The following is a 19,845-nucleotide window of genomic DNA, read 5'->3' as shown; positions in this document are numbered from 1 at the left end:
CAATTTCTGCTTGGGGTAAACTAAAAAAAAAAAAGGAGAAAAAAAAGATATATATATTGTTACGGATTCGGCACTTATTATTGTTGTTATTATTATTATTATTGTTGGTTCTAAGTATTATGGTTATTGTTGTTTAAGGGAAATGGTTATTGTGGTTGCAAGGTTAAAAGCGCTCATGGAAAAGAGACAGGAAGCCGGAAGACGACGATAGAGAAGAGGAAGAAGGCGTGAGGAGACAGGGAAAGGACGTGTCTTGAAGCTCCGTACCGAGCGTGGTCGAGCGATGGTCGCGAGTGAACTTTGAGTCAGTGAAAGGAATTTCGTACGATTGGTGTTATCGCGGGAGTATTGAAAAACCTGCGTATTCAGGTATAGGCGTTGAGGTTCCGGAGAATCCTCGCCTAGAGGCTACGGCTCGAGTAAGAGCCGTCCGCCATTTTGACCCTCGCGCGTCGTTCACTGAACAAGGTTTTTGCCGCGTCAGCTGGCCTCACCCTCCGGTGGTCTGTCGGGGATGGGTGTGCACTAAAGCGGCGTGTGAAGATTACACTGCGGTTCGCGGATTGAACGGTGAATGTACACGTCTGGATCGTGTCTTTGGGATTTCTCTTTCCACCGCCAGTGTGCTGTTGGTTTGGACCACGTGACGGTCCACGCTTTGCCTACACCTCCTTACTCGCCTTATCGCCTCTTCGCCGGGATCCCCTCTGAGTTATAGAGACATTGAGGAGTGTTCTGTTCCGTTCACTGGGAGCGCAGTAAGTTTGAGTTAGGTTACTTGAGAAGATGGTACCATCTTAAGATATTGATTGTATGGTTGATTGCTACCATTGTTGTATTGTTCTTCCTGTGTGCTTTTTAATATATTATTTGTTTGTTGATAACCATTGGTGTGGTTTCATTATTGAGTTTGACACGGAATAACATATTTTTTTCTGCCGTGGCTCCTCTCGGGGTTCGGAGGTATACCGAGACCAGGAGGTCGGGGAGGAACACGTAACAATATATATATATATATATATACGGTTGCCATGTTGGCGATTCCTGCTCTGCGAAGGGTGAGGACTTGGGGTTGGGAGGTGGAGTTTGAGGACTTGGGGTTTGTGGGAGGAAGGGGGGTGGGGGGGGTGGTGGGTGGGAGAGTTGAGGACTTTAAATCACATTTTACATCACGTGGAATTTCCATTGGGTCCCTGCTAGTTAGATATATTATATCGGTCATTCTAGAACCATCGAGTTCAAAACAGCTCTCGCGCATCCCATCTGTTATTTCCGTTTCATTCAACCCTCCGTTATTACATTCACTCTTTTCACTATCTCTAAATACATCCCTGATTCTCACCTTGTACCACTCACTGTTTAGAACTCAACCATTGCGGATGATCATCTTTAATAATGAACCCTACTAATATCATTCAATTAAAGCCACACTACAAGGACCTTTGGTATTTTCTCCTTACCCCACACATACTAGCCAGCTTTGTCCTTCATTGCACCATTACTTGCGATGGGCCATCTTTTAATTAAACTAGTGGGCCCATTGGTCCAAATTTTCATTGGTCTTCATGGCCTTGTAGCCTACCTGCCTGCTGTACTGCTTGAGCATTAGCTTGCCTTTCACCAAACCCAAGTGTGCTTGGGCCAGGGTGGGGATTATATATTCATTATTATTATTTCCAAATGATACGACTATTATTATTGGGGTTAATATTCTTAGTATTAATTAATATACGCTTTGTTAAAATGTTATCATTGATTCTGTTATTTATTTCGTAATTAGAATGCTATGTCATGGAAGGATGTATTAAGGTGCTCTGTACACCTTAACATGGTGTGTGTTGAAAACATGGAAATTCTTCCAGATCCTGTGTAGTTAATTTACCTGATCAACTCAGGAGATCATGACATCATTTTGGTGTATCACACGATACATCAGAAAGCTCGAGCATAACCCCACAAAAAACATACACACACGTACACACGCACAAACATGCACGAACACACACACACACACACACACACACACACACACACACACACACACACACACACGGATTATTTGAGACCTGAGAGGGCGCCGCTCCACCTACTGAAACCCGCATATGGAGGTAACAACCAACGACACACACACACACACACACACACACACACACACACACACACACACACACACACACACACACACACACACACACACACACACACACACACACCTCATCAATTTATAGCAGATGCACAAAAATGGTGGAATTTGACTCCCTGTCCATACACCCCATGCTTCCTTTTACTCTTACTCCACTACCCTCCTTTCTTCTATCCTCTCCCTTTTCTCAATTTAACACCCCCACCTTGGTACATACATAAGCCAAGGACCCCATGTTACAACTTCTAAAATATGGGAACAACTGTTCACATTTCAACGTGATTCATGCAGTCCTTCACAAGTGAATGAAATGTTTGCCAACACGACAGCCAATGTATCTCATCAATACAGACATTAGATTCACAGAACAAAACAGTACTCAGATATATTTAAATAACAAACAGCAGAAACTTTAGCAATTAAAGCAATTTTAATGTGTTTGGCTCAAAAATTTCCAAAAAAATAATTAACTTGTAGCAACAAAGAAAAAAAATCTCACCAATCAATTCCTCAAGACGCAGGTTACAAGCCAATAAAACAGCACCACAGCATGGACATGAACCACAAACATTGTATCTGTACAGGTCTCCTAATCCTTTAAGCTTTCAAAGGTAAGGTTTTGAAAATAGTTTAGAAAAGTTGGTAATGTTTCTTCTGATGAGAGGTTAAAATAACAATTCCGTGTTGATGTACAAGAGATGAAACGAATTACAGTTGTGCGACTGTATTACAAATGTTGATCATGGATGGACTCAATTCTAGCATTTTGGAAATGTAAATGGATGAAGAAAACCCTTGAACTTTTAAGTTAACCTTGCACAGATAGTCGACGTGACTTGTGATATGGAGGTGTGATCCCTCAACAAGTCAATTGAAAAGAGAAGTACTTGTGGAATGGACACCAAATACTTCCTAGAAGCAATACTGCCCACATCCCTCCCACAAGTAGAAAAACCCCCCCCCAAAAAACCCTGAATAACTACTAAAAACACTAACTAGGGAGGGCTAACAGCTGCTAATTGCTATGACTTTCTAAGGCTTGTGCTGATTGAGGTGGCCTGCACTTGTGCAGCAGGAATTGCTCGCAACAGGATGGCCATATCAGTGTATACGAGCCAGCGTGGCACTCCGTCGGTCCGTGTTTTGAAACAGAGCTCTCACCAAGCCTTTGACCTGGACAGCAGAGAATTCATGGGCAAGGGGCCCCTTCCCATCAGCCCACCTGAAGGGATGGAAAATTAGAAATGTGACAATGTTAGCAAAAAAAAGAAACAGAGGGTGAGAATTAATAAGGGAGGCAAGTAGAGAGTGATAAGACAGCTTGAACAGTGATTTCTATTTTCTGTTATCGCCCAAAAAGTGACGTTCAATCCTCTAGAAACACCACCCAAAAGGAATGGGGTATCACAGTCACCTGGATTGGTCAAATATTTACAAGTTTTGCATTACATCTCTTTCGACCAGATTATAAACTGTCCAAAAACGAAAAACAGCATTTTTGCCAAAGCATGTGCTCAATATTGTGCCCAAATATCAGCTTCCGAGCTCAAAGGATGGCTGAGATATCGCCCAGACAAACAAGAAAGAAAACAAGTACAGACAGATGCATTCAAAGCACACCGCCCCCATGCGAAATAAATAAACAACATATCCTCCAGCGCGCGGCATTGCCGGGGCACCTATCGCACCTGGCGATGCTGCCATGCAGCATCTGGAGATGGTATTGGGAGAGAGGGATGTGCAATAATTGATCGATTGCATAATTAAAATAAATATATAATAATCGTGAAATAATTAATTTCTTAATCAATTGACTAATAGCATACCTAAACCACCAGTTTCATCTGAATCTATAACCATGTGAAAATTAATTAAATAATTAATTAATCGAAAAAAATTAATCTATTATTTGATTAATCAATAAATAATTAATCGATTAATTGATTAATCAAGAAATCAAAAATATCATTTACAGCCAAATCGCTTGATCACTGTCATGTCCGAATATCAGCTTCCTAGCTCAAAAGGTGCCTGAGATATTGACCAGATGAGAAAGAAAAGAAATAAGTAATAAATAAATCGATAATAATGAAGTAATTAATCAATTGATTGATTAATTTAAAAAATAACGTTTTGCCAAAGCACGTGCTCACTATTGTGGCCAAATTTCAGCTTCCTAGCTCGAAGGATGGCTGAGATATCGCCCGGAGAAACAAACAAACAAGAAAGAAAACAAACAAATGGAGTGAAAACTGAGTACGCCCTTTTATTGACAAGCAATAACGTCATGCAGCACCTGGAGATGAAATAGGAAAGGAGTGGTGTACAATAATAATAAACCACCAACAAAAGTAAACCAATAAATCAGCTATTTTATGCAAGCATGCCGTAGGGATGGAGGAAGAAAAATAAAATGAGTAAAATTGAAAAATAATGATACACACATGCAGATCAAATAAATGATAGTGATTAAAAAAATAATCAGATAGGCCAAGAGAAGGAAGAGTAGAGATCCATAGGATTTGATCGGGTCGGGATGAGAAGAATATTTCGGTTTTGTAACGTTTCCATGTCTACCAATGGGGTTAATCAGCAGGCATTTGTTAAAAAGCCTCAGCAAGGAAAGGGAACCTTTCCACATTTCTCATGAATCCATCACCAGACTGTCGTCTGAAAGGTTGGGAGATGGGGGAAGAGGGGCAATTGCGGGGGGCGAAGGGGGAGCTCTTTATGCCAAGGGAGTTACAAATGGATGAACCAGAGCCAGAGGCAATTTCCTTCACTTAGTCACATATACATTACGCTGCCATATCCCTTCTATCCGATGGGATTTGGTGAGCGACACCAAGAGCGGTTTTTCCACTTTCAATTGCAGAGTCAGTTACATCGCTCATCGGTAACGATGAAGTACCTCTTCCGACAACAATATATTTGCCATCCTTCATTTTAGAAGGCAAGTTTAATTATAAAGCTCAAAGTCTAACCCAGAACTTTTAATTGAAGTGCACACTCCAGATTGACACATGAAATGGATTAATCAAGCATGCCAAGTGGAGAATGAAGAAAAATCTTCATATGCACAAAAAAAACGAAAAAAAATTAAAACCGATTATTTTTTTTTTATTTAGATTTATCATGCAGAACACACCAAAAAGGGGACCATGAGGTCATGGGGTCCGCAAGGCTAACCCCCGCTCTAGCGGGGAAAAATGGCCTTAAAACGATCATTCATTCATTTATGCAGAACACGCCACACTTAAAGTGCCCTGGTTGATATCATGGCATCAGCAAAATTTTTAATGAACAAAAAAGCAGGAATCCACAAATTGGCAGGAGCTTGAAAAGCTGAACAACTATAGAAAGACAGACAAACTGTTGATACTTGAAGAATACCTTTCCAAAATCAGCTGCAATGATGCAAGTAGCAGCAGCAGCAACTCCTGAAAACGCATCCAGCTTGGCAAGAAATGCACAGAAAGCTCCTTTTCAGCTTCTGCTCCCCGAGTCCTGTGCACTCCCTCGTCGCTTTCCCCGAGGGGTGGCATGTGGCATAATATGGACTTTATGCGTTCAGCCAACTCTGTAAGTACGACATGCAGCCTTTCTGCCTCCTGCACTGAAATGTCCTGTCATGTGCACACAGGTCACACGGGCGATGAACGTATCTGACCATGAAGGACATGCAAACAGTACCTTTGCCTCCCACACATCATTCTCCAATGACAATAAGAAAGAATACAAATCTCATATACAGTGTGTGTGTGTGTGTGTGTATGTGTATATATATATATATATATATATATAAATACACATACATACAGTTCTTCGAGATAATCTGCACCCCCTTTCAAAATTTTCACCTTTTGTTGCCTCATGGCCTGGAATTAAATTGCAGTAAATCAGGCTTTTTCCACCTTTATTTACACATCCTAAACCACAACTTCCAAGTGAAAAACAAATTCTACAAATTTCAGAAAATTATTTAAAAATACAAAACGAGAATATATTGGTTGGATAAGTGTCCACCTCCCTTATAATAGCAATTGTAAATTAGCTCAGGTGTAACCAATCTCCTTCAAAATCACACACCAAGTTAATTGGCCTCCACCTGTGTTAAATTGTAGTGATTCTGATTATTTCAGAATAAAACTAGAACGGCACTCAGTAGAGCATACCCCCGCCTGGTTGGCCATATCACTCAATGGTGAAGAATCACTTAAAAAATTATATTAGCTGGATCCGCATCCGGATCTTCATTAAAATTGAATCGATTCTTCCTTGACACACATACCTGTCCAACAAGTTTCGTCCAAATCATCCATAACTTTTGGAGACATCCTGCTATGTATCGTTTTAGGCCCTATCTCCCAATGGTGAAGAATCACTTTAAAAGTTAAATAATTCTCATATCCAAATGCATTTTCAGATCTTCACCAAAATCGAATCTATTTGTCCTTGTCACACACACAACCTGTCCAAGTTTCGTCCAAATCCGTCAACAACTTTTTGAGATATCCTGCTAGGTATAGTTTTTGGCCCTATCTCCCAACGGTGAAGAATCACTTAGAAATTCTACGAGCCGGATCCGAATCCGGATCTTCACCAAAATCAAATAATTTCGTCCTTGTCGCATACGTTACCTCTCTGCCAAATTTCGTCTGAATCTGTCCACAACTTTTTGATATATCTTGTTTACAAACAAAAAACAGACAGACAGGGGTGAAAACATAACCTCCATCCACCTTTGGTGGCGGGGGTAGTAAACGTCGAAACAGAAACAACTACTCAAAGCGCCAGTGCTTCCGGTATCGAAATCGGCGATCAGTTTGTTTACTTTGTATGTGCGTGAAATTGAACACTCAAAACAACATCATGTTAAACATTGATATGGTGTGCATACTCGGTGTGCAGAGTTTTGGCACAGACAAGGACAAGCAGGCAATCTAGTTCTCTCCTCTCACCATTCTCTTTGGACCGAACAGAGCAAGGAACATGGTGTGTCGTGTGTTTCATTTATTTATCCCATTTTTAGCTCACTTGGACTTTAGTCCTTTGAGCTTATGTGATCGAGCAGTGTCCGTAGGTAAGTCAGTCAGTCAATCAGTGAGTGAGTGAGTGAGTGAGTGAGTGAGCGAGAGAGTGAGTCTAAACACTTCCGTCATTATCGCCTGAACCAAACACAAGATTTCGATGAAACTTGGCCACAAGCTTCATATCTGACGCCTAACGAAGGTGTATTTACAGAATCAAAATCTGCGCTCATTAAGGGATGTGTTTTTACCCCACCCCCCCCCCCCCCACTCCAAAAAAAATAGGTATTTGCTCTCTTCTCCAAAACTACACACACGATTTCAATGAAACCTGATCACAAACTTCATCGCACATGATGTACCAAATTGTTCACGGCATTAAAAATATCAGGGTCTGAGGGGGTCTGAGTGACTGTTGCTCTTGATCCAGGTGAGCTTCAGGACTCCGCGTCCTATTTTTGTCATGACATAGGATTGCTTGGCATTTATTATTGGCGAAGCTCCACATCAAAGATGATATTTTAAATGTCTGAAGATAGTCACATACGACTTTCTCCACAAATGTCCAAATTGGCAAGCAGCTTGCTCAGTGTGTTCCATAAGCAAGCAGCTTGCTATCACTTGCCAAGTCAGACGTTCAGTATCAACCGCCTTGCAAACTGCTCATCCAGTCGCTCGGCAAACGGAGCAAAGCAAAAATAAACAAGTCCACCAGTACAAAAATAAACAAGTCAATGAGTACAGAAATAAACAAGTCAATCAGTATGAAGGATGCTGTGAAGAGAAACAGGTTGAGATGGTTTGGTCATGTGTTGAGGAAGGATGAAAGTGACTGGTTGAGAAGAGTGATGGAAATGAATGTAGAAGGAAGTAGAGGATGGGGAAGACCGAGAAAGACTTGGCTAAAGATGGTGGAAGAAGAAATGCGGGCAAGGGGGTTAACAAGGAGAGATGCAGAAAATAGGGCAAAATGGAGAAGATCGTCATGGGGACCGCAAGGCTAACCCCCGCTCTAGCAGGGGAAATGGCCTTATAATGCATGTTGTTGTTGTTGATCAGTACAGAAATAAACTAGTCGATCAGTACAGAAATAAACAAGGCTATCGGGACAGAAATAAACAAAGCTATCAGTACATAAATAAACAACTCAATCAGTACAGAAATAAACAACTCAATCAGTACAGAAATAAACAACTCAATCAGTACAGAAATAAACAAGGCTATCAGTACAGAAATAAACAAGGCTATCAGTACACAAATAAACAAGTCGATCAGTACAGAAATAAACAAGGCTATCAGTACAGAAATAAACAAGTCGATCAGTACAGAAATAAACAAGTCAAGCAGTACAGAAATAAACAACTCAATCAGTACAGAAATAAACAAGGCTATCAGTACACAAATAAACAAGGCTATCAGTACACAAATAAACAAGTCAATCAGTACAGAAATAAACAAGGCTATCAGTACACAAATAAACAAGGCTATCAGTACACAAATAAACAAGGCTATCAGTACACAAATAAACAACTCAATCAGTACAGAAATAAACAAGGCTATCAGTACAGAAATAAACAACTCAATCAGTACAGAAATAAACAAGGCTATCAGTACAGAAATAAACAACTCAATCAGTACACAAATAAACAAGGCTATCAGTACAGAAATAAACAACTCAATCAGTACACAAATAAACAAGGCTATCAGTACACAAATAAACAACTCAATCAGTACAGAAATAAACAAGGCTATCAGTACAGAAATAAACAAGTCGATCAGTACAGAAATAAACAAGTCAAGCAGTACACAAATAAACAAGTCAATCAGTACAGAAATAAACAAGGCTATCAGTACACAAATAAACAAGGCTATCAGTACACAAATAAACAAGTCAATCAGTACAGAAATAAACAAGGCTATCAGTACAGAAATAAACAACTCAATCAGTACACAAATAAACAAGGCTATCAGTACAGAAATAAACAACTCAATCAGTACAGAAATAAACAAGGCTATCAGTACAGAAATAAACAACTCAATCAGTACAGAAATAAACAAGGCTATCAGTACAGAAATAAACAAGGCTATCAGTACACAAATAAACAAGTCGATCAGTACAGAAATAAACAAGTCGATCAGTACAGAAATAAACAAGTCGATCAGTACAGAAATAAACAAGTCAAGCAGTACAGAAATAAACAACTCAATCAGTACAGAAATAAACAAGGCTATCAGTACACAAATAAACAAGGCTATCAGTACACAAATAAACAAGTCAATCAGTACAGAAATAAACAAGGCTATCAGTACACAAATAAACAAGGCTATCAGTACACAAATAAACAAGTCAATCAGTACACAAATAAACAAGGCTATCAGTACAGAAATAAACAAGGCTATCAGTACACAAATAAACAAGGCTATCAGTACACAAATAAACAAGTCGATCAGTACAGAAATAAACAAGTCGATCAGTACAGAAATAAACAAGTCGATCAGTACAGAAATAAACAAGTCGATCAGTACAGAAATAAACAAGTCGATCAGTACAGAAATAAACACGTCGATCAGTACAGAAACTAGAGGTTCCAGGGAACCTGAACTCAACTGGTCTACATCAATATGGTTAGAATATGCATAATAGAACCACAAACTATATAGTTTATATGTGCATTTATATGTTTATATGTGCGTTTATATGTGTGTTTTCAAATATCTTTAAGTGGCAAAAGGCACAAGTTTCATTAAATTTGATCCGTATTTGTGACTTTTAGAGCTTGGACGTCGTCCAAACTGATGTTTATGGGTCAAGTCATGTCTTTAGGTCACGACGAGGTCATTTTATGGACATCATCAAAACCCGTAATATATGTGTTGAGGTTTGTTACATACTGTCTACACACCAAGTTTCAGCCTTCTAGCTACATTAGGAAGTACCAGATTGACAAAAATTGATTTTTCAATATGGCCACCCTGCCGCGCCCATTTTTGGGCGTGCAACACCCAAATGCAATCCCGAACTAGTTTATGTCTTAAAGATGCTGCTTAACAAGTTTCAATAAATTTAATCAATATTTGTGACTTTTAGAGCGTAGACGTCGAATTGTTTACAGACGACAGACAGACAGACAGACAGACGACAGACGGATGACGGACACTGGGTGTCGACAAAAACTCAGCTGGACATAGTCCAGTTGAGTTAATAAACAAGTCAATCAGTACAGAAATAAACAAGGCTATCAGTACAGAAATAAAAAAGTCCATCAGTACAGAATTAAACTAGATGGTATTCATATAATACTTACCCTGTGCAGTCAACTTGGTGTGAGCCAATTCTTGTTTTTGAACGTTTCTTTTTTTTTTTGATCCAATATGGCTGCCAGACCACGTAAGCGATGACATCATCAATTTTTATTCTCCAAATAATTGTTGCATAGATCATGCTCAATGAATTTCAAACTCATCAAACTAAGCGTTGTCCCTGTTGAATTATGACATCATAATTATGGCACCAATGACATCATCGTTAACAACACCTATTCCCCATATGGAGTTATTTACAATGAGCCACGTTTCAAATTTTTTTTCCATAGAGTGGTTTTGGAGATGTGGAGGTGCAACATTTTTCGGTTTTTCCAAGATGGCGTCTGTAACACATGACCTATGACGTCATCATTATCATTAAAATATTCTAAAGGAGGAGGCGCTCCCATGGTGAAAATTTTGTGTCCATCAGACCAACAGTTGCTGAATTTTTTAAAATAATGATCGGATGGATAAGTGTTGTATTTGTCGAATTATGACGTCATAACGAAGGCACCGATAACACATCAACATATCTTATTGCTCATGGGGAGTTGGTGACAATGAGCCAGGTCTCAATTTTTTCCATGGAGTGGTTTGAGAGATATGGAGGTGCGAAGTTTTTCCAAGATGGCGCCTGTACCACGTGACCTATGACGTCATAATAATCATTAAAATATTCTACAGGAGGAGGCCCTCCTATGGTGAGAATTTTTTTATTTTTTTTGTATACAAGATCGAGGCTTGTGAAAGAGCTAACATTAATCACACAAAAAGTCAAACCGACACACAAAACACAAAAAACAAGGGGAGTGGCAGACAAGATGGGGAGAGAGGGGGAGAGGGGTAAGGACACAATCACAACATTTGAGAGCAGGGACATCGGGAGAAATGTGGGAGGGGGAGGGCTTGGGGGGAGGTGGGAGAGGTATAAAACATATGAACACTGCAAGGACTCTGGGGTGAATTAGCAGGGGTAGAAAAGATCAAGGTTTTGGATGGGGGAAGATAAGAGATGGTGGTGAACAGCTGTTTTAAAGACCTGGAGGGAGGAGGGGGATTGAAGGGAGTGGGGGAGTTTGTTCCAGAGGCGGGAGAAACGGGGAATGAAAGAGTGAAGGTGAGCAGAGAGCCTAGATTTTGGCAGTTTAACCATAATAGTACAGCGGATAAGCTCTCATATTTTAACAAATTGTGCATTTTTTGAGAAAAGCATGAAATTTCTAGCATAGTTAGTATATACCATAAGGTTTATTTTCAGATGTGGAGGTAAGTCAGATTTGACCTCTGAGGACCGTGAGAGGTCAAATACAAGATGGCCGCCAGTTCCCCAGGGGTAATGTTCAAACGTGCTTAATTTTGGAATCAAACAGAGTAGAAAAACATTTAAGGTATCATTTACAACTAAATTGGGGATGGCCATTCATTTCCTGATACTTTTGAGATCGCCAGAATTGAAGGAAATGCATTTAGGTCAAGGTCAAGGTCAAAACTGACCAAAAAATAAGGTCAAGAATGAAGTATCCCAAGTATGCAGATATCTTAAAATAAACCTAATGGTATGCACTAACTATGTTATAAATGTCCTGCTTTTCGCATAAGATGCACAATTGTTGTGATTCCGCACACATCACATGTGTGCGGAACATGCGCCAAACCAAGACATCCGCCAAACTAACACATCCGCCAAACAAACACATGCGCCAAACTAAGACATCCGCCAAACTAACACATCCGCCAAACTAACACATCCGCCAAACTAAGACATCCGCCAAACTAACACATCCGCCAAACTAACACATCCGCCAAACAAACACATGCGCCAAACTATGTCATCCGCCAAACTAACACATCCGCCAAAAAACACATGCGCCAAACTAAAACATCCGCCAAACTAACACATCCGCCAAACAAACACATGCACCAAACTAAGTCATCCGCCAAACTAACACATCCGCCAAACAAACACATGCGCCAAACTAAAACATCCGCCAAACTAAGACATCCGCCAAACAAACACATGCGCCAAACTAAGACATCCGCCAAACAAACACATGCACCAAACTAAGACATCCGCCAAACGCACACATCCGCCAAACTAACACATCCGCCGAACTAACACATCCGCCGAACTAACACATCCGCCAAACAAAGACATCTGCCAAACTAACACATCCACCAAACAAACATGTGCGCCAAACTAACACATCCGCCAAACTAAGACATGAGTGGAGATTTCCATGGATACCATAGGAGGAGAGTTTGGTGAGCAGAGCTGGGTGCCAGACCGTATCAAAGGCACGTGATATGTCAAGTGAGACAGCTCTGATTTCCTGTTTGGCATTGAGGACCTCCATCCATTGTTGAGACAGCAGAAGCAACATGTCCAGAGTAGAATGACTTGGTCTGAATCCAAATTGATGATCAGAGATCAAGCCATTGGAGAAGAGGAAGGATTTGATATCCGAAGCAATGATGGATTCCATGACTTTGCTGATAATTGGAAGCAGGCTGATTGGTACGTAGTTGCAAGGATATGTTTTTGCACCTTTTTTGTGTAAAGCGGTAATGTTTGCTGATTTCCAAGATGCTGGCAGATGACTTTGAGCAAAAGAGAGGGTGAAAAGAACAGAGAGAGGATGAGATAGAGCGGCAGAGCAGGATTTTAGGACCCGTGGGCTGATGCCGTCTGGTCCACTTGCAGAATCAGAGTCGAGGTTTGATAAAAACTTCTCCACCTTGTCAGGAGAGAAGGACACAGAGTCCAGGAGCAGTTGGGTTCGACTGGGAACAGAGAGAGATGGGTTTGGGACACAAGATTTTGAGGCAAACATAGAGTTGAGGTATTCGGCTTTGTCACGTGCAGTGTCAACTGTGTAGCCATTTGAGGTAAGGGAGGGGATGGAGGGGGAACAAACACCAGAAACGGATTTGACCAGACGCCACCAGGATTTGGAGGAAGAAGACAGGTTTGAGAGTTCACTCTTGAGTGTGGAGAGATAGTGCTTCTATTTCGCATCAATTGGACCAAGAATTGCAGGGAAAAAAATTCATACTGATCGCATCAAGCGTTGTACTTGTCGAATTATGACGTCATAATTAAAGTACCGATATCATCATTAACATATCTTATTCCCCAAGCAGAGTACTTGACAATGAGCCATGTTTAAGTTTTTTTTCCATGGAGCCTATTCTAAATCGTACCTATTACCTATTCTAAATCGGGGTACACACCGGGATCATTCATCCCAGCAAGCTGGTACTCAATTTGCCGACCTCGGAAGGATGACAGGCTGAGTCAACCCCCCTGGCATTAATTCAGCGATCGACCGGGATTCTAACTCAGGATCCTAGGATCCCAAGCTGGCACCCTAACCGCTAAGCCAACACCAGACTAACTAACAACACCAACCTTTCTGAAAATAACATGACATACGACGTCATAATTATCATTTTAAAAATTCCACAGGAGGAGCCGCTCATATTCTGAAAATTTCGTGCCAATTGGACTAACAGTTGCAGAGGAATTTTTTTTTTCATACTGATCAGATCAAGTGGTGTACTTGTCGAATTATGACGTCATAATTAAGGCATCGATGGCATCATCATCAACACATCTTATTCCCCATGGTGAGTACTTGACAATGAGCCATGTTTCCATTTTTTCCATTGAGCGGTTTGGGAGATAGAGGTGTAACGTTTTTCGAAGATGGCGCCTGCACCACGTGACCTATGACGTCATAATATTCACTAAAATATTCTACAGGAGGAGGCCCTCCTATGGTGAAAATTTCATGTCAATCGGACCAATGGTTGCCGAGAAAATGAATTTTAAAAATGCAGACACGGCACACACTTTACTTTACTGAAATGCAGACACGTACGTACGTAAGTGAATGCTTAACCTCGCTTTTCGCTTCGCGAGCGCAGTGTAACAAGGCTATCGGGACAGAAATAAACAAAGCTATCAGTACAGAAATAAACAAGTCGATCGGTACAGAAATAAACAAGTCGATCAGTTCAGAAATATACAAGTTGATCGGTAAAGAAAAAAAAAGTCTATCAGTAAGTAAATAAACAAGTTGATCAGTACAGAAATAAACAAGTGGATCTGTACAGGAATAAACAAGTCAATCAGTACAGAAATAAACAAGTCGATCAGTACAGAAATATAGAAGTTGATCAGGACAGAAATAAACAAATGGATCTGTACAGGAATAAACAAGTGGATCTGTACAGAAACAAACAAGTTCATCAGGACAGTAATAAACAAGTGGATCTGAACAGAACTAATAGGCCATGGGCCACATATGGTCCACGAGCATCCCCCCCACCTCTAAACCAAACCAACTTTTTTTGAAGCCCAGAGGCATACTAAACACGATTCCAAATGTTACCAAGAAAAATTTAGGGATGCAATGCCCATTTCGGCTCAACAAAGTAGGGTACCCTCATAATTATGCCGACGCTCTCCGACGTCGACCGAACTTTGACTACTGATTATAATCTTCCACCAGAGGCCTCAAATAGCTCCTATTTCAATATATGATATACCAAATGAAAGATTATGAGCTGTTCTTTTTGAATATGTGGTAAATGAAACTATTGGGACAACTAGTTAAATAAACAGCTCTGCGGAACACAATAATTCAACCCGCGACTGCTTCTTCAATGAAATATTGGTATTTATTTCACAATCAGATTTTTTAACATTTATTTACATGGAAACTTTTCAATGTTGTATTAATCTCTTCATCGTGTATTACATTTGCTTTCAGGCGATACCTTCATGTTTTTTCTAACAAGAGCCAATCTGAAATAACAGCCATTTGAATGTTTTAGATTCAACGTTGTGGAACGTTAACATGCACTATATTGAATCCAGTTATGCAGGCAATACCCATCGGCATGATCCCGTAATGTTTTTATATGCATTGTAATTAATTGATTCACTTTTTAGATCACAAGAAAAATTGTCACTAGCTAGCAAAATCCAAATTTGCCACCAAAAGTGACATGACAGTGCCCTCTCCTACAACTATGGGGATTGTCACTAAAAGAAATGAATATGTAACCCATGCCTATTTTAGTTGCATTTCAGATTCATTTTCCACAAATGAATGTTTTAAATACATAGTTAAGATCTCTCCTCAATATGGAAGAAAACAGGTAACAACCATTTGAATTAATTAAGTTTAACTGCTGTCAATTTACATATTTAAGTTTTCTATTTGCAGATTATACTAATTATAAATAATGGATATCTTGATATATGGATAAATAACCCCTGTTATTAACTTAAGCAAAATAGTAACTGCTTTTTTAATTCTTATTTTATGTGTACTTTCAGATGCGAGTAGGACTTAGACTGCGATGCTGACATCTATACTTGGAGAACCGTGCATCTAACCATGGCTTCGACATCCCACAAGAAGCGAAAGCATTGTACATCTGACACGGAACCCATTTGCATCATACACGTACCAGGGCTGAAGTATGGACCAATACAGCTGATGACGAATGTAAAGGATCCGGAACTGAAGATGGAAAAGTTGAAGGAGATCAAGCGTAGAAGAATGGCTGAACCTCAAGATTCACCCTATCGACTTGAAGAATCATGCAGAAAACTACCTGACATTATTGAAGAAGTGCATGGTTTTCACCGGGAATGCTATCAACGTTTTACGATGAATCTGAACCGCTTAAAAGAAGCAGAAACATCATCTTTGCCAGAATCCCGATCAACCCGCCGATCATCTAGTGATCACATTATCTTCCATGCTGATTGTATCTTCTGCAGATCAGAAGCAAGAAAGAAAGTAAAAATCCAAGGCAGCTGGACAACCGAAGGCCTCATAGACTTTGAACGGGAAGGCTGGAAACATGTCATTGATGTAGCAGAGGTGCGAAATGATGAAACTCTCCTTTTACGCATCAGGGGGCATGACCTCTTTGCATGTGAAGCAAAGTTTCACAGGTCATGTTGAAACAGATACACACAGAACCCTGAAAAATGGCGAAGTGATCGACTTGATGAACAAGAGAGACAGCGTGAAGTAGAAAAAGCTCACCAGATGGCAATGGCAGAAGTGACAAAAGTGGTTGACAAAGAAATTATTGCTGAGAAGAAAATTATGAAGCTATCTGTCTTGCTGAAGGTCTACACCAATAGGCTTCAGGACAGTCCACACCCGAATCCCAACTTCAGGAGCACCAACCTCAAGAAGAAGCTCGAGAAATATGATGCTTACCAAAGGAGCCTGGGATTTTGTCAAATGGGAGATTTCCAATCATACTTGGTATACAATACTCAAATTAATGTCGATTCAGCTGTTCGAAAAGCCTATCAATTAGCTTCAGAAGACACAGTTGCACTTGTCGGCACACAAATGCACCAGTCAATACAAGAGGCATACAATAACTCTACAGAGGTCAAATGGCCACCAACAGCTCAAGACCTTACCAACAACCAGATAGTAATTCCAGCAGAAATTGAACGTTTCTTACTCTATGCGATAACTGGCAAAGCAGTTCATACATCAGCAAGAGTTCATAGACTTGTTCAGTCAATAGGTCAAGACCTCTGTCGAGCGGCAACAAATGGATCATGGAAGCACCCAAAGCACATACTTCTGTGTATGACTATTCGGCACCTGTTTCGGAGTGAGAAGCTAGTAACACTCTTAAATCGTCTTGGTCATTGTAAGAGTTACAGCTTTTCTTTGGAGCTCGAGACAGCATTGGCTGAGGCTGTGACTGAAACATCCTCAATGCTGTCAAGTCAGATCGTAAGGTCACCCACAGCACCCAGTGTATTTCACTCAGAATTCGACAACTTTGACCAATTGCTTAATGATATGACTGGCAAGTATGACTCTGTCCACACTGCTCATGGGATCATGCTCCAAGATATCGAAGGATCTGAGACAGGTGGTTCAAAACCAGAAATCCCAGCACTACCAAAGAACAAGCAACGATCAATGACGCTGAAGAAACAGGATTCTCTTGCAGACTGTTACGTGGCACGTCGCAATAGTCCATTGCTTGTCATCAACCAGCTTACATATCCTGGTGCTGTTCAAGCACGTGAAGAATCAATGAATTTACAGACCCTCTGGGTGTTACTGAGAAATCGATGCAAAGATGAGCAACAGGTTGCAAGCTGGAATGGTTTCCTGTCGCAGACAGGAACAGTTCCTCGAAGTCTAACAACTATCGACTATTACCCAGTCATAGCTGAACCGATAACAGAGTACAAGACTGTACAGGAATGCCTTCGGTATTCTGAGCAGGCAACCAGTGAAGTCGATCAACACTATGTGATTACCACATTCGACTTGGGGGTATGCATGAAGGCATTCCCCCTGATATGGAACAACCCAATACGATACGAGAGACACATCGTGTTGATTGGAACCTTTCATCTCGCCTGCGCATATCTGAAAGTGATCGGCAAGAAGATGTTTGGCTCTGGTCTGTCTGATATCCTGCTAGAAGCTGGGTTGATTGGTTCTGGTTCACTGACAGGTGTGATGACTGGAAAACATTATGAAAGAGCAATGCATTGCCACAAGGTCATGTTAGAGTCACTGCAACGACTACTCATGGAACAGTTCAGCAAACAGGACAATGCTGACCTTCTGATGACCAGTCTCCCTGATGACTCAAGGGATAGACTAACACATTTGATTGATTCGCCAAATGCGGAAAACCTGAACGCAGTTCTATCTGACGAGAGCATCACTGAGCACATCAAGCGATATGCCAAATTTTGCAGTGAAGTTCGATCTGTAAAGCTAGGGAAAACAGCTCAGCTGTGAATTAGCTACATGGATCATTTTGGTCTCGTACTATCGCTGATTGAGGCAGTAAAGGTGAACAACTTTCAGCTCTACTCTCAGTGTATCAGCCAGATGAGCGACTTGTTTTTCAGCTTTGGAGCACAAAACTATGCTCGCTACACGACCTTCTTTTCAGTCTTCATAGCCAACATAGAAACATCTCATCCTGGAGCAGAGGAACTCCTTGAGAGGGGTGCCATAAGTGTGGCACGTTCGTTTATCCCTGGCAATAGGTGTGACGTGGACAAGACCATGGAAGAAACGTTTATGCGTCATGCCAAGTCTCATGGTGGTGGAGGTACAGGAATTTCAGGTATTGTATTTAGGTTTCAGGTTTCAGGTATTTAGTATTGTGTGTGTAACAAACATGTTTAGCAGAATATGTGTACATTCTCTTTGTCAAAGCTTTGAGGGTTAAGCGATTTTTGGCACTATGTGATGGCCATATTGGATAGAGTCACAACTATTGATTAAAATAAATAAACATGTTTGCTTAGTATCTTGTATTCTCAACAAAAGAAATTTAAAATCAGTTTAGTATATATGCATATAAAAACGTTATGTAATATAGGTATTGCTGTGCAACTGGATTGTTAATATAGTACATGTTAACGTTCCAAAACGTTGAATCTAAAACATTCAAATGGCTGTTATTTCAGATTGGCTCTTGTTAGAAAAAATATGAAGGTATCGCCTGAAAGCAAATGTAATACACGATGAAGAGATTAATACAACATTGAAAAGTTTCCATGTAAATAAATGTTAAAAAATCTGATTGTGAAATAAATACCAATATTTCATTGAAGAAGCAGTCGCGGGTTGAATTATTGTGTTCCGCAGAGCTGTTTATTTAACTAGTTGTCCCAATAGTTTCATTTACCACATATTCAAAAAGAACAGCTCATAATCTTTCATTTGGTATATCATATATTGAAATAGGAGCTATTTGAGGCCTCTGGTGGAAGATTATAATCAGTAGTCAAAGTTCGGTCGACGTCGGAGAGCGTCGGCATAATTATGAGGGTACCCTACTTTGTTGAGCCGAAATGGGCATTGCATCCCTAAATTTTTCTTGGTAACATTTGGAATCGTGTTTAGTATGCCTCTGGGCTTCAAAAAAAGTTGGTTTGGTTTAGAGGTGGGGGGGATGCTCGTGGACCATATGTGGCCCATGGCCTATAATGGATGAATGTGCAGAGAACCATCACAAAATGTATTTGTTCCAAAACAACTCAAACCATATCATATTGTGATTCATCGCTGTATATTATCATTATTTCGAAAACTTTTTAAGTAATTTTGGCCACGGGAGATTCAATGGTATTTGCAATTCTTTAGCAGCTTTTCACCCCTCAGCCCAAATTGGGCTAAGGGATATTGTCGTCACGGGCGTCGTCCGGGCATCCGTCAACTTTTGGTTTCCGTCAATTTCAAGGAGAACGGCTCGTCCGATTAAATCCATTTTTCAGTGTGTGTTGGGGTTGAGTAGAGGAAGGTTCCTTTCGAAAATGGGCGCGCTGCGATTTTC

At 40.4% G+C, this 19,845-nt stretch overlaps 1 protein-coding gene across 1 annotated transcript in view; it reads right to left on the bottom strand.

Annotated features, from left to right (window-relative positions):
• Positions 1-2,554: 2,554 nt before the first annotated feature.
• Positions 2,555-19,845, bottom strand: part of ZW10 (zw10 kinetochore protein) — a 148,162-nt gene continuing 130,871 nt past the window's right edge. Inside the window, exons 16-17 of the mRNA XM_068125775.2 lie at positions 5,537-5,769; positions 2,555-3,365 (exon numbers count right to left, since the gene is read on the bottom strand). Of these exons, the coding sequence (XP_067981876.2) occupies positions 3,245-3,365; positions 5,537-5,769 (354 nt within the window). The 3' untranslated portion in view covers positions 2,555-3,244. The remainder of the gene's footprint in view (positions 3,366-5,536; positions 5,770-19,845) is intronic.

This window comes from Myxine glutinosa, chromosome 1 (assembly GCF_964187855.1).
Source record: "Myxine glutinosa chromosome 1, kmMyxGlut1.1, whole genome shotgun sequence".
In the NCBI taxonomy this organism is placed as follows: Eukaryota; Metazoa; Chordata; class Myxini; order Myxiniformes; family Myxinidae; genus Myxine; species Myxine glutinosa.
The sequence above is the reverse complement of the archived record's forward strand: the minus strand, read 5'-3'. Positions and strand labels throughout refer to the sequence as shown.